The sequence below is a fragment of the Siniperca chuatsi genome, linkage group LG16 (assembly GCF_020085105.1).
Source record: "Siniperca chuatsi isolate FFG_IHB_CAS linkage group LG16, ASM2008510v1, whole genome shotgun sequence".
Lineage (NCBI taxonomy): Eukaryota > Metazoa > Chordata > Actinopteri > Centrarchiformes > Sinipercidae > Siniperca > Siniperca chuatsi.
Genome location: NC_058057.1, coordinates 25,817,484 through 25,833,326, shown reverse-complemented (window position 1 = coordinate 25,833,326; position 15,843 = coordinate 25,817,484). Strand labels below are relative to the sequence as shown.

At 39.9% G+C, this 15,843-nt stretch overlaps 2 protein-coding genes across 2 annotated transcripts in view; one reads left to right on the top strand and one right to left on the bottom strand.

Moving 5' to 3' along the window:
• xrn2 (5'-3' exoribonuclease 2) overlaps positions 1-4,959 on the top strand; it is a 40,739-nt gene extending 35,780 nt beyond the window's left edge. The window contains exons 30-31 of the mRNA XM_044169233.1: positions 2,462-2,648; positions 4,614-4,959. Coding sequence (XP_044025168.1) covers positions 2,462-2,648; positions 4,614-4,676 — 250 coding nt within the window. The 3' untranslated portion in view covers positions 4,677-4,959. The remainder of the gene's footprint in view (positions 1-2,461; positions 2,649-4,613) is intronic.
• A 416-nt stretch (positions 4,960-5,375) lies between these two features.
• On the bottom strand, positions 5,376-8,402 carry nkx2.4b (NK2 homeobox 4b). The gene is made up of 2 exons (XM_044169234.1): positions 7,342-8,402; positions 5,376-6,648 (listed from the first exon to the last, which is right to left on the bottom strand). The coding sequence occupies exons 1-2, from the start codon at positions 7,796-7,798 to the stop codon at positions 5,978-5,980; spliced, it is 1,128 nt and encodes a 375-aa protein (XP_044025169.1). The 5' UTR covers positions 7,799-8,402; the 3' UTR covers positions 5,376-5,977.
• Positions 8,403-15,843: the final 7,441 nt, after the last annotated feature.

Below are 15,843 nucleotides of genomic sequence, written 5' to 3'. Positions count from 1 at the left end.
TGGTTTGTCTGCTTATTTTAAATCTGCGTTTTCTGGTCGTCATGGGAAGTGAAGTTCACGGTTAGCGTGCTGGCATTTACTTTTTTTCTGTTCATGTAGTTAAGTTGGATATAAACACTGAAACTAGGGAATTACATTTGTTTTCATTCTATCTCTTTGTTACCTTGTCAGCCAAGGACTTTATCGACCACAAGTCACTTGGTTTGATATAGTGACTAATTAATGTTAAAAATGTTGCATCCGTTTCCTCAAACGTCCATCTGTACATTTCCTTTTTACAATCACATGTAGAACTCATGTGCATTAAACATATTAAGGCCCTGGTTTCTGGTTATTGTAGCTCGTCTCCGTCTAAATCCCCCCGCTGATTTCCAGCCTTTCTACACCAGCGCTCTGCCTTCCTCCGTCGGGGGGCTTTGTTGCTGCTGCTGAATTAAGATTTTTCCCCGTCGCTCTAAAACAAATTTCTCTCGAGGAGGTTTGTGCAACTTAATGAGGCATCACTAATGCTGTTGGAGGCTGCGTCGTTCCCTGCTCCGCGGCCGCACATGTCCGGCTATTGATTCTGGCTCCAGACCTCTCCAAAGTCCTAATCAGGTTCTCTGGTTCAACTTTTCAGGCCCATTGTGGCTCGGTGTCACCTCAGGTCAGTAGTTATTAGCGGCGACTGAAAACAGTTTCTTTAACTACTCAGGACCGGACCAAATGAAATGCAGGAGGAACTTGGAGAGAGGGGATTATGGATTCCAGCGCTCGGTTAAGTCCGGCACTGGCCAGAGTGTGACATGGTTCAGTAATGAGGGATGGGGCTGCTGCTTTAGTTTCTTCTCTCTTCATTGTTACAAAGAAGAGACTTTTAATATCACTGTTGGATTGACACATTGTCCGGTGGTGGTTTGGAGGGCCGTGGCGTGCCGACTCTTCACTCGGTCCCACGGACGCAATGCGGCCGCCTCATTTCAGGGATGAGGGCAATCCGAGCCATATGTGAATATGCTTCATTTCATACTCTGTTCTTTCATGTGAATCGATGCTAAGTCATCTGAGAGGAGAGGCGGTTTTATCTGTTTGAGAGCTCGATCCCTCCGTAAACGCCAGTCGATGGGGATTTTAGGGAGGTCACTTCAAAGCAGAGTTAAAGGCTTCTTTTTATTATTTTTTTTATCTGAAAGTCCAGCTTTTTTATCTGTTGGCTGGAAATTCCCCATAACATGAATAACTCTAAACTTCTAAAGTGGTCAAATCAGACCTGTTTTTGTTTGTTTTTATGTATAAAATAGAACCTCAGGACTTGTTGAGTTGAGGACAAATGTTAACTTAGTCAAGTAAGGAAAGTTGGCATCGAATGCCTTCAAACATATCCTGATTTAATCTTAACTTTGCTCAGTTTAAACTGTATTTTATGTAGGCACAGTTCTTTTTAGAGAAATTTTTAAATCAATTAATCTGCAGATGTTTTTGGGGGTTTTTTCGTCAGAAAATAAAGAAAAATGTCAGTTTCCCAGAGTACAAGTTGACGTCTTTGACCAACAGTCCACAAACCCAAAGATATTCAGTTTACTATAATATGAAACAAGTTCTCACATTGGAGAAGCCGCAATCAGAGAATGTTTGGAGCTTTTTTACTATTTTTGCTCGAAAAAGTACTGAACCGATGAATCGATTTTCAAAATTGTTGCCGATTATTTTTCTATTGATCAACTAATTGTTTCACCTTTAGTTCTTTTATGTCTGTATGTCTCGAAACATCATTAAATACTGAAGTTTGGCACGTTTTATTACATGGAACCACGTGTTTATATTACTCAAATGAAAACCAAAACTCAGGTATTGTTTTGGTACTAATATTGAATATTGTTTGAACGATACTCAGCCCGACGAATGAAGGCAGAGCTCTTGGTTTCTGTATTTAAATATATATATATATATATATATATATATATATACAAAACAAACTACAATCTGGCCGAGCATTAAACCAAAAACTGTCTCTGGTTTTAATTCATGCACTTTTGGTCCTTTTAATGCACACTGGATGACACTGTCCAGCCAACAACGTGTAACCTTTTTGAGTAAAAGCTCATATTCAGCAGAAATTAATTAAAAGGTGATTATGTCAACATGCTGTACCACTTAATAATGGCCTTGTTCTTGTGAATTTGCCTGTTATAACCTGTGGAAAATGTCTAACTTCACACTGAGATTACCTGAAATATCCGAGATAGTATTTTGTGCTTCCTAACTGCAGTAACAGATTCAGGAATGTTTGAGTTTTCAGCAGCAGTTAATTTTCAGTGCAGGTGCCTCATCTTCTTCCAAGGTCTTTATTTCCACTTCAGACAGAAGAAACCGGGAGTTCGACATGTTAGAAAATATATGTATTCATGTAAGACCTTGTTACAGAGTGTACTTAACATTGCTTTTTCACAAGCTAACAGATTTGATGCGTTCGTGTCTTCAGGCAGCAGCAGCAGTACGGAGGCGGGGGTCACGGTTGGGATCGGGCCGCGCAGTCGCAGCAGTCGTCGTACCAGCAGAACATGACCCGCGGACGGGGAGGGGCGGGGCCTGGCAGCTACCAGCAGCGCTACGATCAACGTAGAGACGACTGGAACGATCGCAGGGACAACCGGGGACAACAGCAACAGGTACATACTTTCAATCTGACGGAGAGACAAAAACGTCAGTCTGTTCTGCCGAGCTGTGGGCCGAGTTAAAGTCTCAAAGTGGACATGTCGTATTTACAGACCAGAAAAGTTCAGTAAAACGACTTCAGAGCTTCAGTCACTCAAAACATTTTGACCTTTTATTTCCTGTCGTCTTATTAATAAAAGTTGTAAAGAGCTGAAGTTTCGTGTTCGTCCAGTTTGGATGTTCCGGTCAGCTGCGAGTCATGAATCAAAACCAGAAGAATCTGATTGGCTGTCGATGTGCTGATGATGCTGAAAAGTTTTTGTCCAGTTCACTCAACTGGTTTTGAAATGAATTAAATTCCTTTGAGGCGATTTGAGGTGGTTTAAATTCGAATCCTGTTTTTACATTTTGAAGAGCTAGAAGAGCATCAGCTGGTGTAAAGTTGCTTTTAAACAGTTTTTTAAGTCTGATACTTTTTGCTAGATAAATCCACAACGAAAATATTATATAACATAAATCTGTCAATTATTTTTTGTTAATTGTTTGGCCTGTAAAATTTCAGGAGATTGTAAAAAATGTCGTGTGTGAAGTCTTCAAATTGCTTGTTTTGTCCCACTGATGGTCTGAAATCCAAAAGATGCTCAGTCTACAGAGAAATCATGTAAAGCATCAAATCCTCACATGTGATGTTTAGATTTTTGCTTCATAAATGACTTAAATGATGAAGCGATTATCAAAAATTGTTGCCATTTTACTTTCTGTTAATCAACTGATCAATTAATCGACTAAGTGTTTCTGCTCCATTATCCACTCAGGGTTTTCTTAAATCTGAACTCATTTTGACATTTCAAGATATTTCAAACATCATTTGACCTTCATCAGACACTAAAACTGACAGAAACATTTTGAATCAACACATGCAGACTGTCTTCTGATTCGTCAACAGCTACTTTCTTTCTTCTTTTTTGAAGAAGAAGAAATAGTTAGCATTCAAATTTGGCAAGTTAAAAAGGTTTAGAATGGAAGTTGTGTCAGTAGTTTCTTTTTCTCAGATAAAATGGAGCAGTCTCAATCTTCTGCTTTGATTCAAACTTTAAAAAAAACTGACGAGACTGAGAGGAAGTTCAGTGTTTTTAAAATATCAAATTCAAACATTTCAGTTTGGTTTGGTTAATTGAGCTAAAACTGAACAGTCTGTTTTTATTTCCTCACTTACCTGCAGTGGTATCTATCCCTGCAGATAGGTTTTGGTTTTATTTGTCCAAACCAATGGAGGTGAATGGAAGTTTGTGATGCTCACAAAATTTTAAAATACAGCAACATGCCTTTCTAGAAACAATGTCCATGTTAATCTGAATCATCCACAGACTTCACTGTCAGTGGTTTTAATAAGGACTATTTCTTCAGTGGGAAGTAGTTCCAATGATGTAGTTTGTGTAAACTGACCTATTAATGAAGTTTGTCCAATGGACAAAATTAAACATTTAAAAAAAAAAAAAATTAATTTTGACCAAGGTGTTAATTCCTGTTGGGTTGGTTTTATTTTTTAAAATCTGGGAGGTCATGAAACTCAGGAAACACGACGTGAAAATATACAAATAAAACACCAATATGTGGTCTTTTGTTTTCTTGTCAGGATATTAGAGCCAGTTAATTCAAGTTTTTTTTATTTTTCAGTATAAAAACATTTGTTTTCAAGTCTGTGGATTTGAATGTTGGGATCTTAAAATGATCTTAATATTTGATCCATGTGGAGGAAATGTGAGTTTGTTTCCCACAAAGAAAAGAAGAAAAAACAAGTCAAATCACTGTTACTGATAAACTGATTAAATTACACTGATACAGTTACCGAACTTGGACGAGCTTGTGACTATTTTATTACATTTTTTGGTAGATATCTGTAATCGCTGTGGTAATATTTAAAATGGATTTAAATTTAAATGTAGAACTCGTTGTAACTTTATTATTTTGTCTTTCAGGGCTACAGCTCTGGCAGAGGTTACCCCGCTCCTCCTCCGTCCAGAAGATACAACTGGAAATAAACTCAAAGTAATGTTGGACTTTGGGACTTTGAGGAGGGGGGGGGGGACTATTTTTAGGGGAGACATGTCATCTTTTTTCATTTTATTGTCTTCTTGTAAATTAAATTTGTGTTTTTCCTTTTTATTCGACATACAAAAACAGTTGTGTAACCTGTGATTTTTAAGATGAATGGCCTGTAAAACTTGTAAAAATACAAGTGAGTCGAGGACAAAGTGTCCCACTGTGTTTATTTTTGAGAGGAATCTCTCCAAAGTGGTCCATGTGTTTTTAAAACAAACAAAACATGTGAAATAAAACTGTGATGTTGGGATTATATTTGTCTGACAATAATCATCTCACTCTGTCTTCAGGTAAAAGAAATGCTTCTTTTTAAAAAATGGTTTGATTCACACTTACATTTTACTTAAATTAAAAAGCAATCACGCTTTAAAAGTCACTTATTTTGAATAAATCTCCCAAAAGAATAGATTTCTTCACTAAATAAAAGGATTTAGATTTAACTGCAGCGAGTTTTACTGCCGAATATCTGAAGCATTAAGCATTTTCTGGTGAATATTCCGGTATATTTAAGCTCACAGTGGCGCAGCAAACCACCGTTTATATCCACATTCCGTCCGGATCAAGCCCGCTGTAAATTAAAATAGTTGTCATTGCTCCATTTGGAAAAAAAATGTTTTGCTTTCACAAAATAGGCTACATTGAAATGTCCAACATGAAAATAGCATTTATTCAACACTGGAAACAAATTAAAATCAGCCGTAACAAAGAATATTTAATGACTTTACTTCCAATGAAAATATTTCTCAATTCGTTTAAATCCGAACGGATAAACAGCTGCAGTTCCGTCCGGGAGGAGTTTCCTCTATTGCTTCAGGTTGAGTTAACTTTATATTTAAACCTGCAATAATTTAATTTGCCTTACAAATGAATGGGAAGCACGGTGAGCGTGCCTCAGCCGGAATCTCCTCAAATTCAATTTCGTGGTTTTGTTTCGTGGGCTTAAATGCAGCAGCAGTCACATCTGTCAGTTACAAAAAAAGACACATTTCGTTTTGAAGAGGGAGAAAATACATTTTTAGCAACATTCAGACCAGGTTCGAGGCTCTAATATACAGGCTGTTTTGCACCTTATTGCTCAAAACCACTGAGTGTCTCTTGAGTCTCTGTGTGCGTAAAGGAACCAGAACTTTACGCACGGAAAGTCCGGTGCTTGCTTTTGTCCTCCAGCCGGTTCTCCCAAAAATCCAACCCGGGAATGATGCCCCAAGGCCCGATCCCGTTTGTCCTCCTCCCGGTATCCCTACCAAGTTCTCCCGTACAGTAAATTGGAGCCGATCATGCTGTGTGTGTACTCGATTAGCGCCGCGTCCGTCTGCGTCATGTTGATCTGACCGTGCAATCCCATCGGCGGACTTTGGGACAAATCCTCCAGCTCGTCTGTGGACGACAGCTGGTTCACCTGCTGCTGCGGGGTCGCCGTCATGGCCTCCCCCGAGCTGCTCTGTCGGTTTCCGGTCTGGTTGGAGCCGCTGGAGTCGTTCCGGCAGGCCTTACCGTTCTTGGAGAGGACCGGGGACACGGAGGAGGAGCGGTGGGTCGTTGCGCACAGACCTTCACCGCTTCCTCCTCCACCTCCACCGCTGCTTCCGTCCTGTTGCAGCTGCTGCGTGGTCTTGTCCTTGGCCTGCCGCTTCAGCTTGTAGCGGTGGTTCTGGAACCAGATCTTGACCTGGTTCGGGGTCAGGTGGATCAGTCCGGCCAGGTGCTCCCTCTCCGGGGCGGACAGGTACTTCTGCTGCTTGAAGCGCCGCTCCAGTTCGTACACCTGCGCCTGTGAGAAGAGCACCCGGCGCTTCCTCCGCGGCGCGGTGTGCAGCGTCACCATGGACTTGGCGGTGGAGTCCATCCCGGCCAAGCTGCCCACCATCCCGGACATGTTCATCCCGGCGGAGGGGCCCATGAATCTGGAAACTTAGCGGGAAAAGCAATGATCAATGTTTAAATACAAAGAAAACATTCGACATCATTAATCACATCCTCAATTTATCACCAGAAATGATTATATTACCTGTATGGTTATTTTCTAGCAACATACTGATACATTTTATAAAGACATTAACAAAATTAGAAACATTATTTCGTTTAAAAAATTTAATAAACCGAAAAGTTTAGTGGAAAACAAGTAAACGTCTTGCTTTTTACTATATATGCTTCTATTTAATTTTAGGGTTATATCTCGTTATCAAAGTATAAATATGAGCTATTCATTAATATAAAAAACCTACATTGATGCCTTTTTAAATCAATTAAAGACACTGTGGAGGGCCATGAACACTTTGGTCACTATATGGTGATTAAAAATGTTCCTAAGTTATTACAGATAATACTTTTAAATAACTAAACGTATCAAATATAAAGTGATTTAAAGTCACTAAACTGAGAAGGCCCGTTTCAAGTCCTTATAGAGGAAGATAACAGTGATGCTAGTGGAAATTTAGAAAGCATAAAACAGTAAAAGATCTCTTTATTCTCATCGTTTAGTAAATTCATACACAATTTTTCCATCGTGCGTAAAAGCAGGCCGGATGTCCAGGTCACATTTTCTCTCCTTTTTAAAACGTCTCAGATTTCAAAAACCAAACTTTTCACTGAAGCTGCTCTTACTTGTCGGGTATCTGGGCTCCGGGCTGCTGTACCACGCCGCTGCCGCCCCTCCGCTCCTCACCGTCTCCTGGTAGGACGGCAGGTCTCCGACGTTCCCGATGCCGCCGTTGCAGAATCCGCTGACGGCCCCGGAGAACTGTGGCACCCCGTGGGGCACATGATAGGGCCCACCGTGTCCCAGAGCGGCTGCTGCGGTGGCTGAGGAAGAGGAGGAGGATGAGGATGAAGAGGAGGAGGACAGGTGATGGTGGTGGTGGTGGTGGTGGTGAAGATGAGGAGGCTGCTGCTGATGCTGCATGCCGGGCTGGGAGACCTGCTGCTGCCGGTAGGCGCCCAGCTGGGACCCGAGACTCCCCGCGGCGGGATCCATACCTCCAAACCTCCGGTAGCTGTCCTCCATCGGGCTCAAAATGTCGGTGACTGAGAAGGGGGTGGAGTGCTTTGGGCTGAAGGACATGGTGTGGCCACCCGTGCTCTGGCTGGATGCGGTCGGGTCTGTCCGGCGGCTCTCTGCCTGCGTCCCCCTCCCTCCCTCCGGCTTCTTGCTTCTTCTGCCTCCCTGGGAAGAAGTCCAGCTGATCGGCTGCAGGAGGAGACGAGTTGCCCTTATCCCGCTGGATTCAGACTCCAACACACGGAGGGGCGGAGCGACGCGCGCACAGTCGGCGGCCAACAATGGCAGTTGACATTACAGAGGCAAACGGAGAAAATGGTTTGGACCTACTTTCTTCTGCTGCGGATGCTGTTTGGTTCACAAGGTTCGACCCGAACAGGAACGCGGAGGCACCAAAAAACGAATTCCTTTAAACTCACAGATGAAATTCACTCTCTGCTGGTTCAAATGCACTTTCTCGTTGAAGTGATCCCATTTAATGTTGTCAGTAAACTGGTCTTAAACCAGCTGGAATCACCTGTCAGGTGTCAGGGGACGATTGTTACTGATATTACATTTATATAAAAGCTAAATATGTTCCTGCACGTGATTATTTATTTACATTTTGGGAACTTTCACTCTTTGGAAACGCAGGTTCAAGCTGTTCATTACTGTGTGTGTGTGTGTGTGTGTGTGTGTGTGTGTGTGTGTGTGCGTGCGTGCGTGTGCGCGCTATCAGTTTCCTGATACGGGTACCGACTTTACACAAAGTTTCATTTCATTTTTTCCTTCTTTTTTTTTTTTGTTCTGCACAGCACATCCAGAGTTAAACTTCAGACGTGACAATATTGTGACACCAGGACTCAGTGACTGCTCAGTCAAGCAAATTAGTATTTTATAATATATTTGTAAATATTGATTTAGCTTATATTTATTGCTGGCTGTGCATAGTAAATAAAACCAAACAGCTGATAGTGTTTTAACGTGCCACCGTTCATGTATTTCTCTGTTTCTGTTTGGTTTACTTAACCTGTTACTTACTAATTATTAATTTATGATAATTTATTCTAAATGTTATAGGCTCCTTATTTACTTTCGATATGTATGTCTGTCTCATTCTTAACGTTTAAATTAAATCCAAATTAAATTAAATTCAAGTAAAAGAAAAACTTTTAAAAGGTTCTCCCGAAATTCTTTATTTTCTTTATTTGTCGATTTAGATAAAGTTATTGGGGTGGAGTTACAAGTTTGTTGAGCCGCAGAGAAAACAAATAAGTGATATCTCAAAACTCATTAACCAAAGTCAAATATAATATAAGGTACACAGAAAACAGGAGATGAGAGCAACCGAATGATGACTTTAATCTGAGAACAGTTCGTTGATTCTGCAGGATTTTGGACTTTATTCCTACTTTAATTATGAATTGAATGACTTGAATCATTTTTCTGCTCTGGATTTGAAGTGGGCTGTATTTAAACGTTTCCGCCTGATGTTAAACTGTGTCACCCCGCGGTGTTTCCTGCAGGCTCCTCGTGCATTAATAACGCACCTGGAAAAACGCGCAGCTTCGGCTCACTTCAGTGGAAACAGTCCGAGCAGCCAATCGCCTGCTGGCCTGCTGCGTCACGTCACTTCACGTCCTCTCCGGCGGCGGATTAAAACCGAGTCTTCGCTTTTGCTCTCCGGTGAACCGTTCAGCTGCAGGAGGCACCGGGACCAGACCGGAGCTTCACCCCGGCTCAGAGCTGCTGCTGCCGCAGCCCGTGAGAGAGGCCGCCCACCGGGACCAGATGGACGGGAGACACCGGAGAGTACAGCTTTACTTTAATGTGGATCTGCAGCGAGCTGAGGGTGTTTACAGATGCTGGATTTAATCCTGAAGGCAGTTTATTATAAGTTTATGGTGAATTAATTCGAACTGAAAGGCCTTTTAATTCTTATTATATTCTCAAGATGTCACTATAATATTCTACCTGGAGCCTCTGAGGCTTCTAATGTCATCACTACAGTATTATACAGTATAATGTATCTTTCTTACTGTTTAATTACTTTATGACGACTTCATGCTTTTTAAAAATGTTATATCATATTATTCCCATAGGGACTTACAGCATAATGTCTCTGTGGTAGCTTATAATGAGTTTAACTCTTATGATATCTCTTATGATATCACTATAATACTCCTATATATGTTGCCTCTGGTACTCTGAAGTTTATTTACTTATCCTGTAGTTTATTATACAGACTACTGTTTTAATGCTTTTTTTAAATGTTATAATATTCCCACAGGGACTTATAGTGTGTCTGTGTAGTTTAGAATGAGTTTAAGGTGAATTCATTATACTGAAACATGTTTTTAACTCTTAATATTATGCTTATAATATATTTAATGTAATAAGTGGTAAGTTAATAGTGTCTTAAATGATTAATTGGCAGTTTAATTGATACTAAAAGCTGTTATAATATGGCTATAATATTTCCCAGCGTGCCTAGAGAGTTAAAGTGATTTGTTTTATTTGTCTTAGAGGATCGATAGGGAGGTTTGTGGTTCTCTACAGGAAGTTTACACACTACTTTTGTCTTCAAACTCAGACTCCTCAGGGGTGGTGATGCCATTATTCTCTAATATTCATATAGGTTATTGATTAGCGTTGTTTTAGATCCCCGTTAGTTACATTAGAAGGACTAACAGTGTGGCACTCCTTACATGAGGTAGATGGTCACCTCATCACACTAAAGGGTGTTTTTACTTCCTGTATTATAAAGGTATATTCAGTGTGCTTAACTGAACTGAACTTGAAGGTGTTTTAACCGTCTCAGGTATTAACTGTTTGTACTTCACATGATCTGACTGGTATTCTGGTAAATTGTATGGACTATAATGTGTCACTTAAAGGAGTTATTTTTATGATCTTGTCTGTTTTGTTTGGATAATATTCCTGTACTGTGAGTTTATGGCGACTTTACTATTACTGTTTTTGATCTCCTCCATCAGCTTTAAGCTCCTTTTAATATCTCCAGCAGTGGAGGAAGAATTCAGATTCTTTACTTAAGTAAATAAAAGTACTGACACCACTCAGTGAAAATACTCCACTACAAGTAAAAGTCCTGCATTCAAAATGTTCCATATATATATATATATATATATATATATATATCTAAAGTATGCTATTCTGTAGTAGATTATTAGAGTATTATAACTCCTGCATTAATGTTTAAGCTGCATGGTTCTCTTGTAGTTGGATGAGGTGCTTTTAACTATTTTAAATCAGCTGCAAGTAATGATTATTTCCATTCTGTGTTAATCTGCTGGTTGTTTTCTTGATCGATCCATTAATTTCATATTATAGTTTAACGGAGCTCAGAGTGTTTATTCTGTCATTTAAACAAAGAAAATCAGCAAACCGAGGAGCTGAAGCTACGAAATGTTTCCCTGCTAAATCAAAAGAGGCGCTGATTAATTATTTGATTAACTGCCGAATCGTTTAGGCTCAATTTTTTATATTCTGTTGATGTTTTCCAAAAGTTCTTCATATGTTTGTTTTGTTTTTGTTTTTAAATCAAATCTCAATTTGTAAAGTAACTAAAGCTGTCAAATGATGAATGTAGAGAAGTAAACGGTACAACATTTGCCTCTGAGCTGGAGTAGAAGTGTCATGAAATGGAAATACTCGAGTAAAGTATGAGCAGCATCCTCAGTGCTGATCCACTGAGGGCCGTGCCCTTAGGCGTATTACTATTTATTATCTTTTGTTTATTTCTTTATTGTGAATTTGGGTTTTTTTTTAGCAACCTGGGGGAAGTTTACATCGTTCAGTTTAAAAACTATTTTATTTTATGAGCAGGTTCCAATATTTTAGACACAATAAGCTTCATTAATGCCAACAAAACAACAAATCCACAGACCCTTCAGCATTTCCTCCCCAGGATTTTACTCACTGCAGCGTGGAGGCGGCTCTGAAACAGCGATCAGGCCGAAATACACTTCACAGACTCTGTAACTGAACAAAGAAAACTTCAAAGTTCAAATAATCTGGAGACCTTTTTGTTTTATGGGAAGCCATGACTGTCACGGCCCTCTGGGATGTTTGTAGTCTTTTTATTTTCAGATGACTCTAGTTTTATTCATGAGTTGTTGGTTAGTTAGACGTGGTTTTGACCTTATTCTTCTTTTTAAAAGTCTAGATTTTTCATTTAAACTCTTAACGGACCTCTGCAGTTTCCACTTTCACACTTTAAGTGTGAACTTCCTATTCTTAACCTCAAAGCCACAGATCCCTTGCAGACCAAAACACCAAGAACCTGGACCTCCATGTCTTTCTGTGGAGCCAGTCCAGACTCTGGTGTCCCCGCCTGCAGTCTGATTTTCTATTAAAATAACCAGAGAGGAAATAGCTCTAAATAAGAAACAGAGCGAGCACAAAGAGGAGAAATCTTTCTTCTGCTCGCAGAGAAACATTCTCGTCTTTGTTCCCTTTAAAAGGCTCCATCTTCTGATTTACATCCGTCTGAAGCTCCTCCACTCTGTAAAGACGGATGCCCTCCGTTTCTGAAGGTGAGTGAACTCTCTTCTTCTAATCGATATATATATATATATATATATATATATATATATATATATATAAAAAAACTAATCAGAGAAGAAAAGTGGTTTCAAGTCCAAGGCAGCAGCGTCCTCGGCCTCAGACAGATCTACTTTAACCGCCACAAGGAAGGATGTGAGCTATCATGTTCACTTCTGTTGTCAGATTTTATGATCTCATTTAAATATTTCAGCATTCAAAATGTCTTCAAACAAGGAATCTAAATTCAACTTTATTTAAAACCCTGCAGTGTTATACACAAATAATACGCGGGTTTGGTCGCTGTTTCTTGTGAAAATACTGTAAATCTGAACCTTTTTTATTCCAGAATAAAGCTGAGAGCTCACATACCTTTTTCTACGACTTTAGACTTTAATCTTATTAGGAATTCTTGATTTATTTATTTTATTTTTTTGTTCTTGTGAACCACAAAAAGGGGACAAACATGAGTTCAAGCTGTTTCTGTGTGATTTTGAATACTTTAGTAAATATGATAAAAATACCTATAGGCCTATGTAAGAAGATATCATGATATTGATTTTGTCTGTCAGTTTAAAAGTGACCAGTAGTTTATGTTTAATGGTTAAAGTTTAAATGTGTATTTATGCAACCTCTAGTGATCATTTCAGGGAGATGTTCTCTTCCTTTTTGATATTTTCAGGCTGTTTCTCACTTGCGACTGAACCGGCTGCTGCAGCACGAAATGATGTTTGAAGATGTCAAAAGAAAATCCCGTTTTCTGCATCGAGCTCGTGCTCAGCTCCTCCAGCGACTGCAGGGCTTTCCTCTCAGTCACTTGAAATGAAAACTCTTGGTCTCATTGGGTGATTCTTGGGGGTTTTTTTTAGGTCTGACCTGATCCTTTTTTTTTTTTCATCAGCTGTTTAAGTCACATGAAAAAGCAGCACTGAAGGAGAAAGTTCATCAGAATTTCTGAAATGAATCTTTCAAGTTTTCCTGGATTTGTTAGAAGAAAACAAAGGTTTCTTTAGGCCTCATTATCTCAGCTCCAGCTTCGTATACATTCACTTTATCTGAGTCAACAGGCTGAACAACGTTACAGTAACTCATTGTTTCTCTCTTTTCTCCAGCAAAAGCAAACTAATGAGCCACAAATGACAACACCTCTCTGTCTCCAGAGGTGGAATGTAACTGAGTACATTTACTCAAGTACTGTGCTAAAGTACAAGCTTGAGGTACTTGTACTTTACTCCAGCCTTTTCCACCTTCTTCTTCCACTGCGCCACATCTCAGAGGGAAATACTGAACTTTTTACTCCACCACATTTATCTGACAGCTTTAGTTACTTTACAAATTCAGATTTCTGCACAAAACATATGAAAAGTTTCTAAGATGTGATGTTGCAAATTAAACGACAGTTTATACAAGTACAGCTGAAACGATTAGTCGAATTATCAATTAATAGATTGACAGAAAATTAATTGGCAACTATTTTGATCATTTGTCATTTTTCAGGTAAAAACACTTCCTGGCTGCAGCTTCTCAGATGTGCAGATTTGCTGCTTTTTCCTTTGAATGATTTTAATAATTTGAATGTTAATAACGTCGAGCTTTGGACTGAACACGGTGAAGGCGTCACTTTGGGCTCTGGGTCGTCGTTTCTCACCGTTTTCCAAACCGATCGATCAATCGAGAAAAGCATCATCAGCTGCAGTCCGATACAAACCGGTTCAACATGAGCTCCAGCTCCACCAGCTGCAGCAGCAACATCCTGCTTTACATTAATGCACGAGGAATAATAATCTGATGACAGAATATATAACAGCACAGCAGCCACAGGGACGCTGCACTGCTTTAATGCTTTAAAGCACTTTTTCCTGATTACGGGCAAACCCCAGCGCGAGCCGGCAGAACTGTCAGATTCAGGAAGGAAGTGAATGAAATTCTACTCCAGTCGGTGTGCGCATGCGTGCGGCCTTCGGCACGTTTTGACATTTGCAGTAACTAAAATACAAAGTGGCGGTCGGTCCGCCAGCACTTTGCTTCAGACTGGAAAAACTAATACTGCATGACATTTGGGGCACACTTCCATCCGGCCTGCAGTTGCATCTTGTTTCTCTATAGCATTATATATTCATGACTACATAAGCAGCAGTCAAAGTTTAAAAAAAAAACAAATGTTACTAAATTCTGATTGGTGCGTGCTCACTTCAAACCAGAGAAGAAGAGGACAGATGGAAAATGTCTCTCATGTGAAATAAGCAGTGAGCTGACCTGTGAAACCTGGACTGCAACACTTTGTCTTCAACCCTGAAAATGTCTCTTTTTATTCAATTTCTTTGTTTTTCTCCAAACCTGGTCCTCAGGTGAAACCACCTGTGTCGTCGCCTCATGTCTCTGACTGAGGCTGGAGCCCTTTACGTTTCCTGTCTCATCGTTTCCTTTCATTTCCCCTCTGCAGACTCTCTGCCTGCCTCCCCTCAGTTTAATCCTCGGCTCTCTGAAGGAGCATTAGGCCAAGCAGCTGGGGCCCCTGAACGCTTCTTGAAAAGGCAACCACTCCAACCAGGAGGGCGAAGGGGGGGGGGCGTCCAGACCACCTGGCTCCTGAAACTTAGAAAAATCCACCGACCTATAAATCCACACTAAGGGGAGGTGGAGGTGGAGGTGGAGGTGGAGGGATGGATGGAGGACTCACTGAGGTGATGTGACGCCCCCTCTAGCGGCCACACCTCCTGGGACCTGACATGGAACTGGTCCCAGTTCCTTCCCATTCACTCATTCATTCATATCAATGAAATGATAAGACTGGAGTTATTCTGTATGTTTGTTAGTGTCCAAGAAATCCCACGAAACGACCAAAACCAACAGTGTGTCCGTCTCTCTGTCATTTGAATTATCTGCAAGTGAAGTTGAAGTTGAGCTCACTGCTGCAATGCTTCTGCTCATTGCAAAACTGTGAGCACAGCAACAGCAGCAGAGCAGATCTGATGTTTACAAGAGATAGCTTAAATATATATATCTATATAGAGAGACAAATAGAGATATAGATATCTATATAGAAATATAGATATATATAGAAATATATATATATAGAAATATATATATTATATATATATATATAAATATATATATATATAGAAATATATATATATATATATAGAAATATATATATATATAGATAGATAGATAGATAGATATATAAAATCTTAATCTGAAAAGTAACTACTATAGCTGTTGATAAATGTGGAGTAAAAAGTACAATATTTCTCTCTGAAATGTAGTGAAGTAGAAGTATGAACGCAATGTTCAGCTTTGTTTTTACTTCAAATAAGCCGGCTCGCAAGTCGTGGTTACGCTGAATATTTATTGTTTAATTAAAGCCCCTTTTAGAATTGTTATGTGATTGTGGCATCCAAAACTTTCTGATGACATACGTGCTTGTTTGTGGAAAAATTAGACAATCCCGAAGAAAATATGGTTTTAAACCCTTCAGGTCAGACTCCACCGGGCTCCACGGTGTGTTCTCTGATTCGACCACTGGGGGGCACTGAAGTCGGAAATGTGGCTTTGATATACACTCA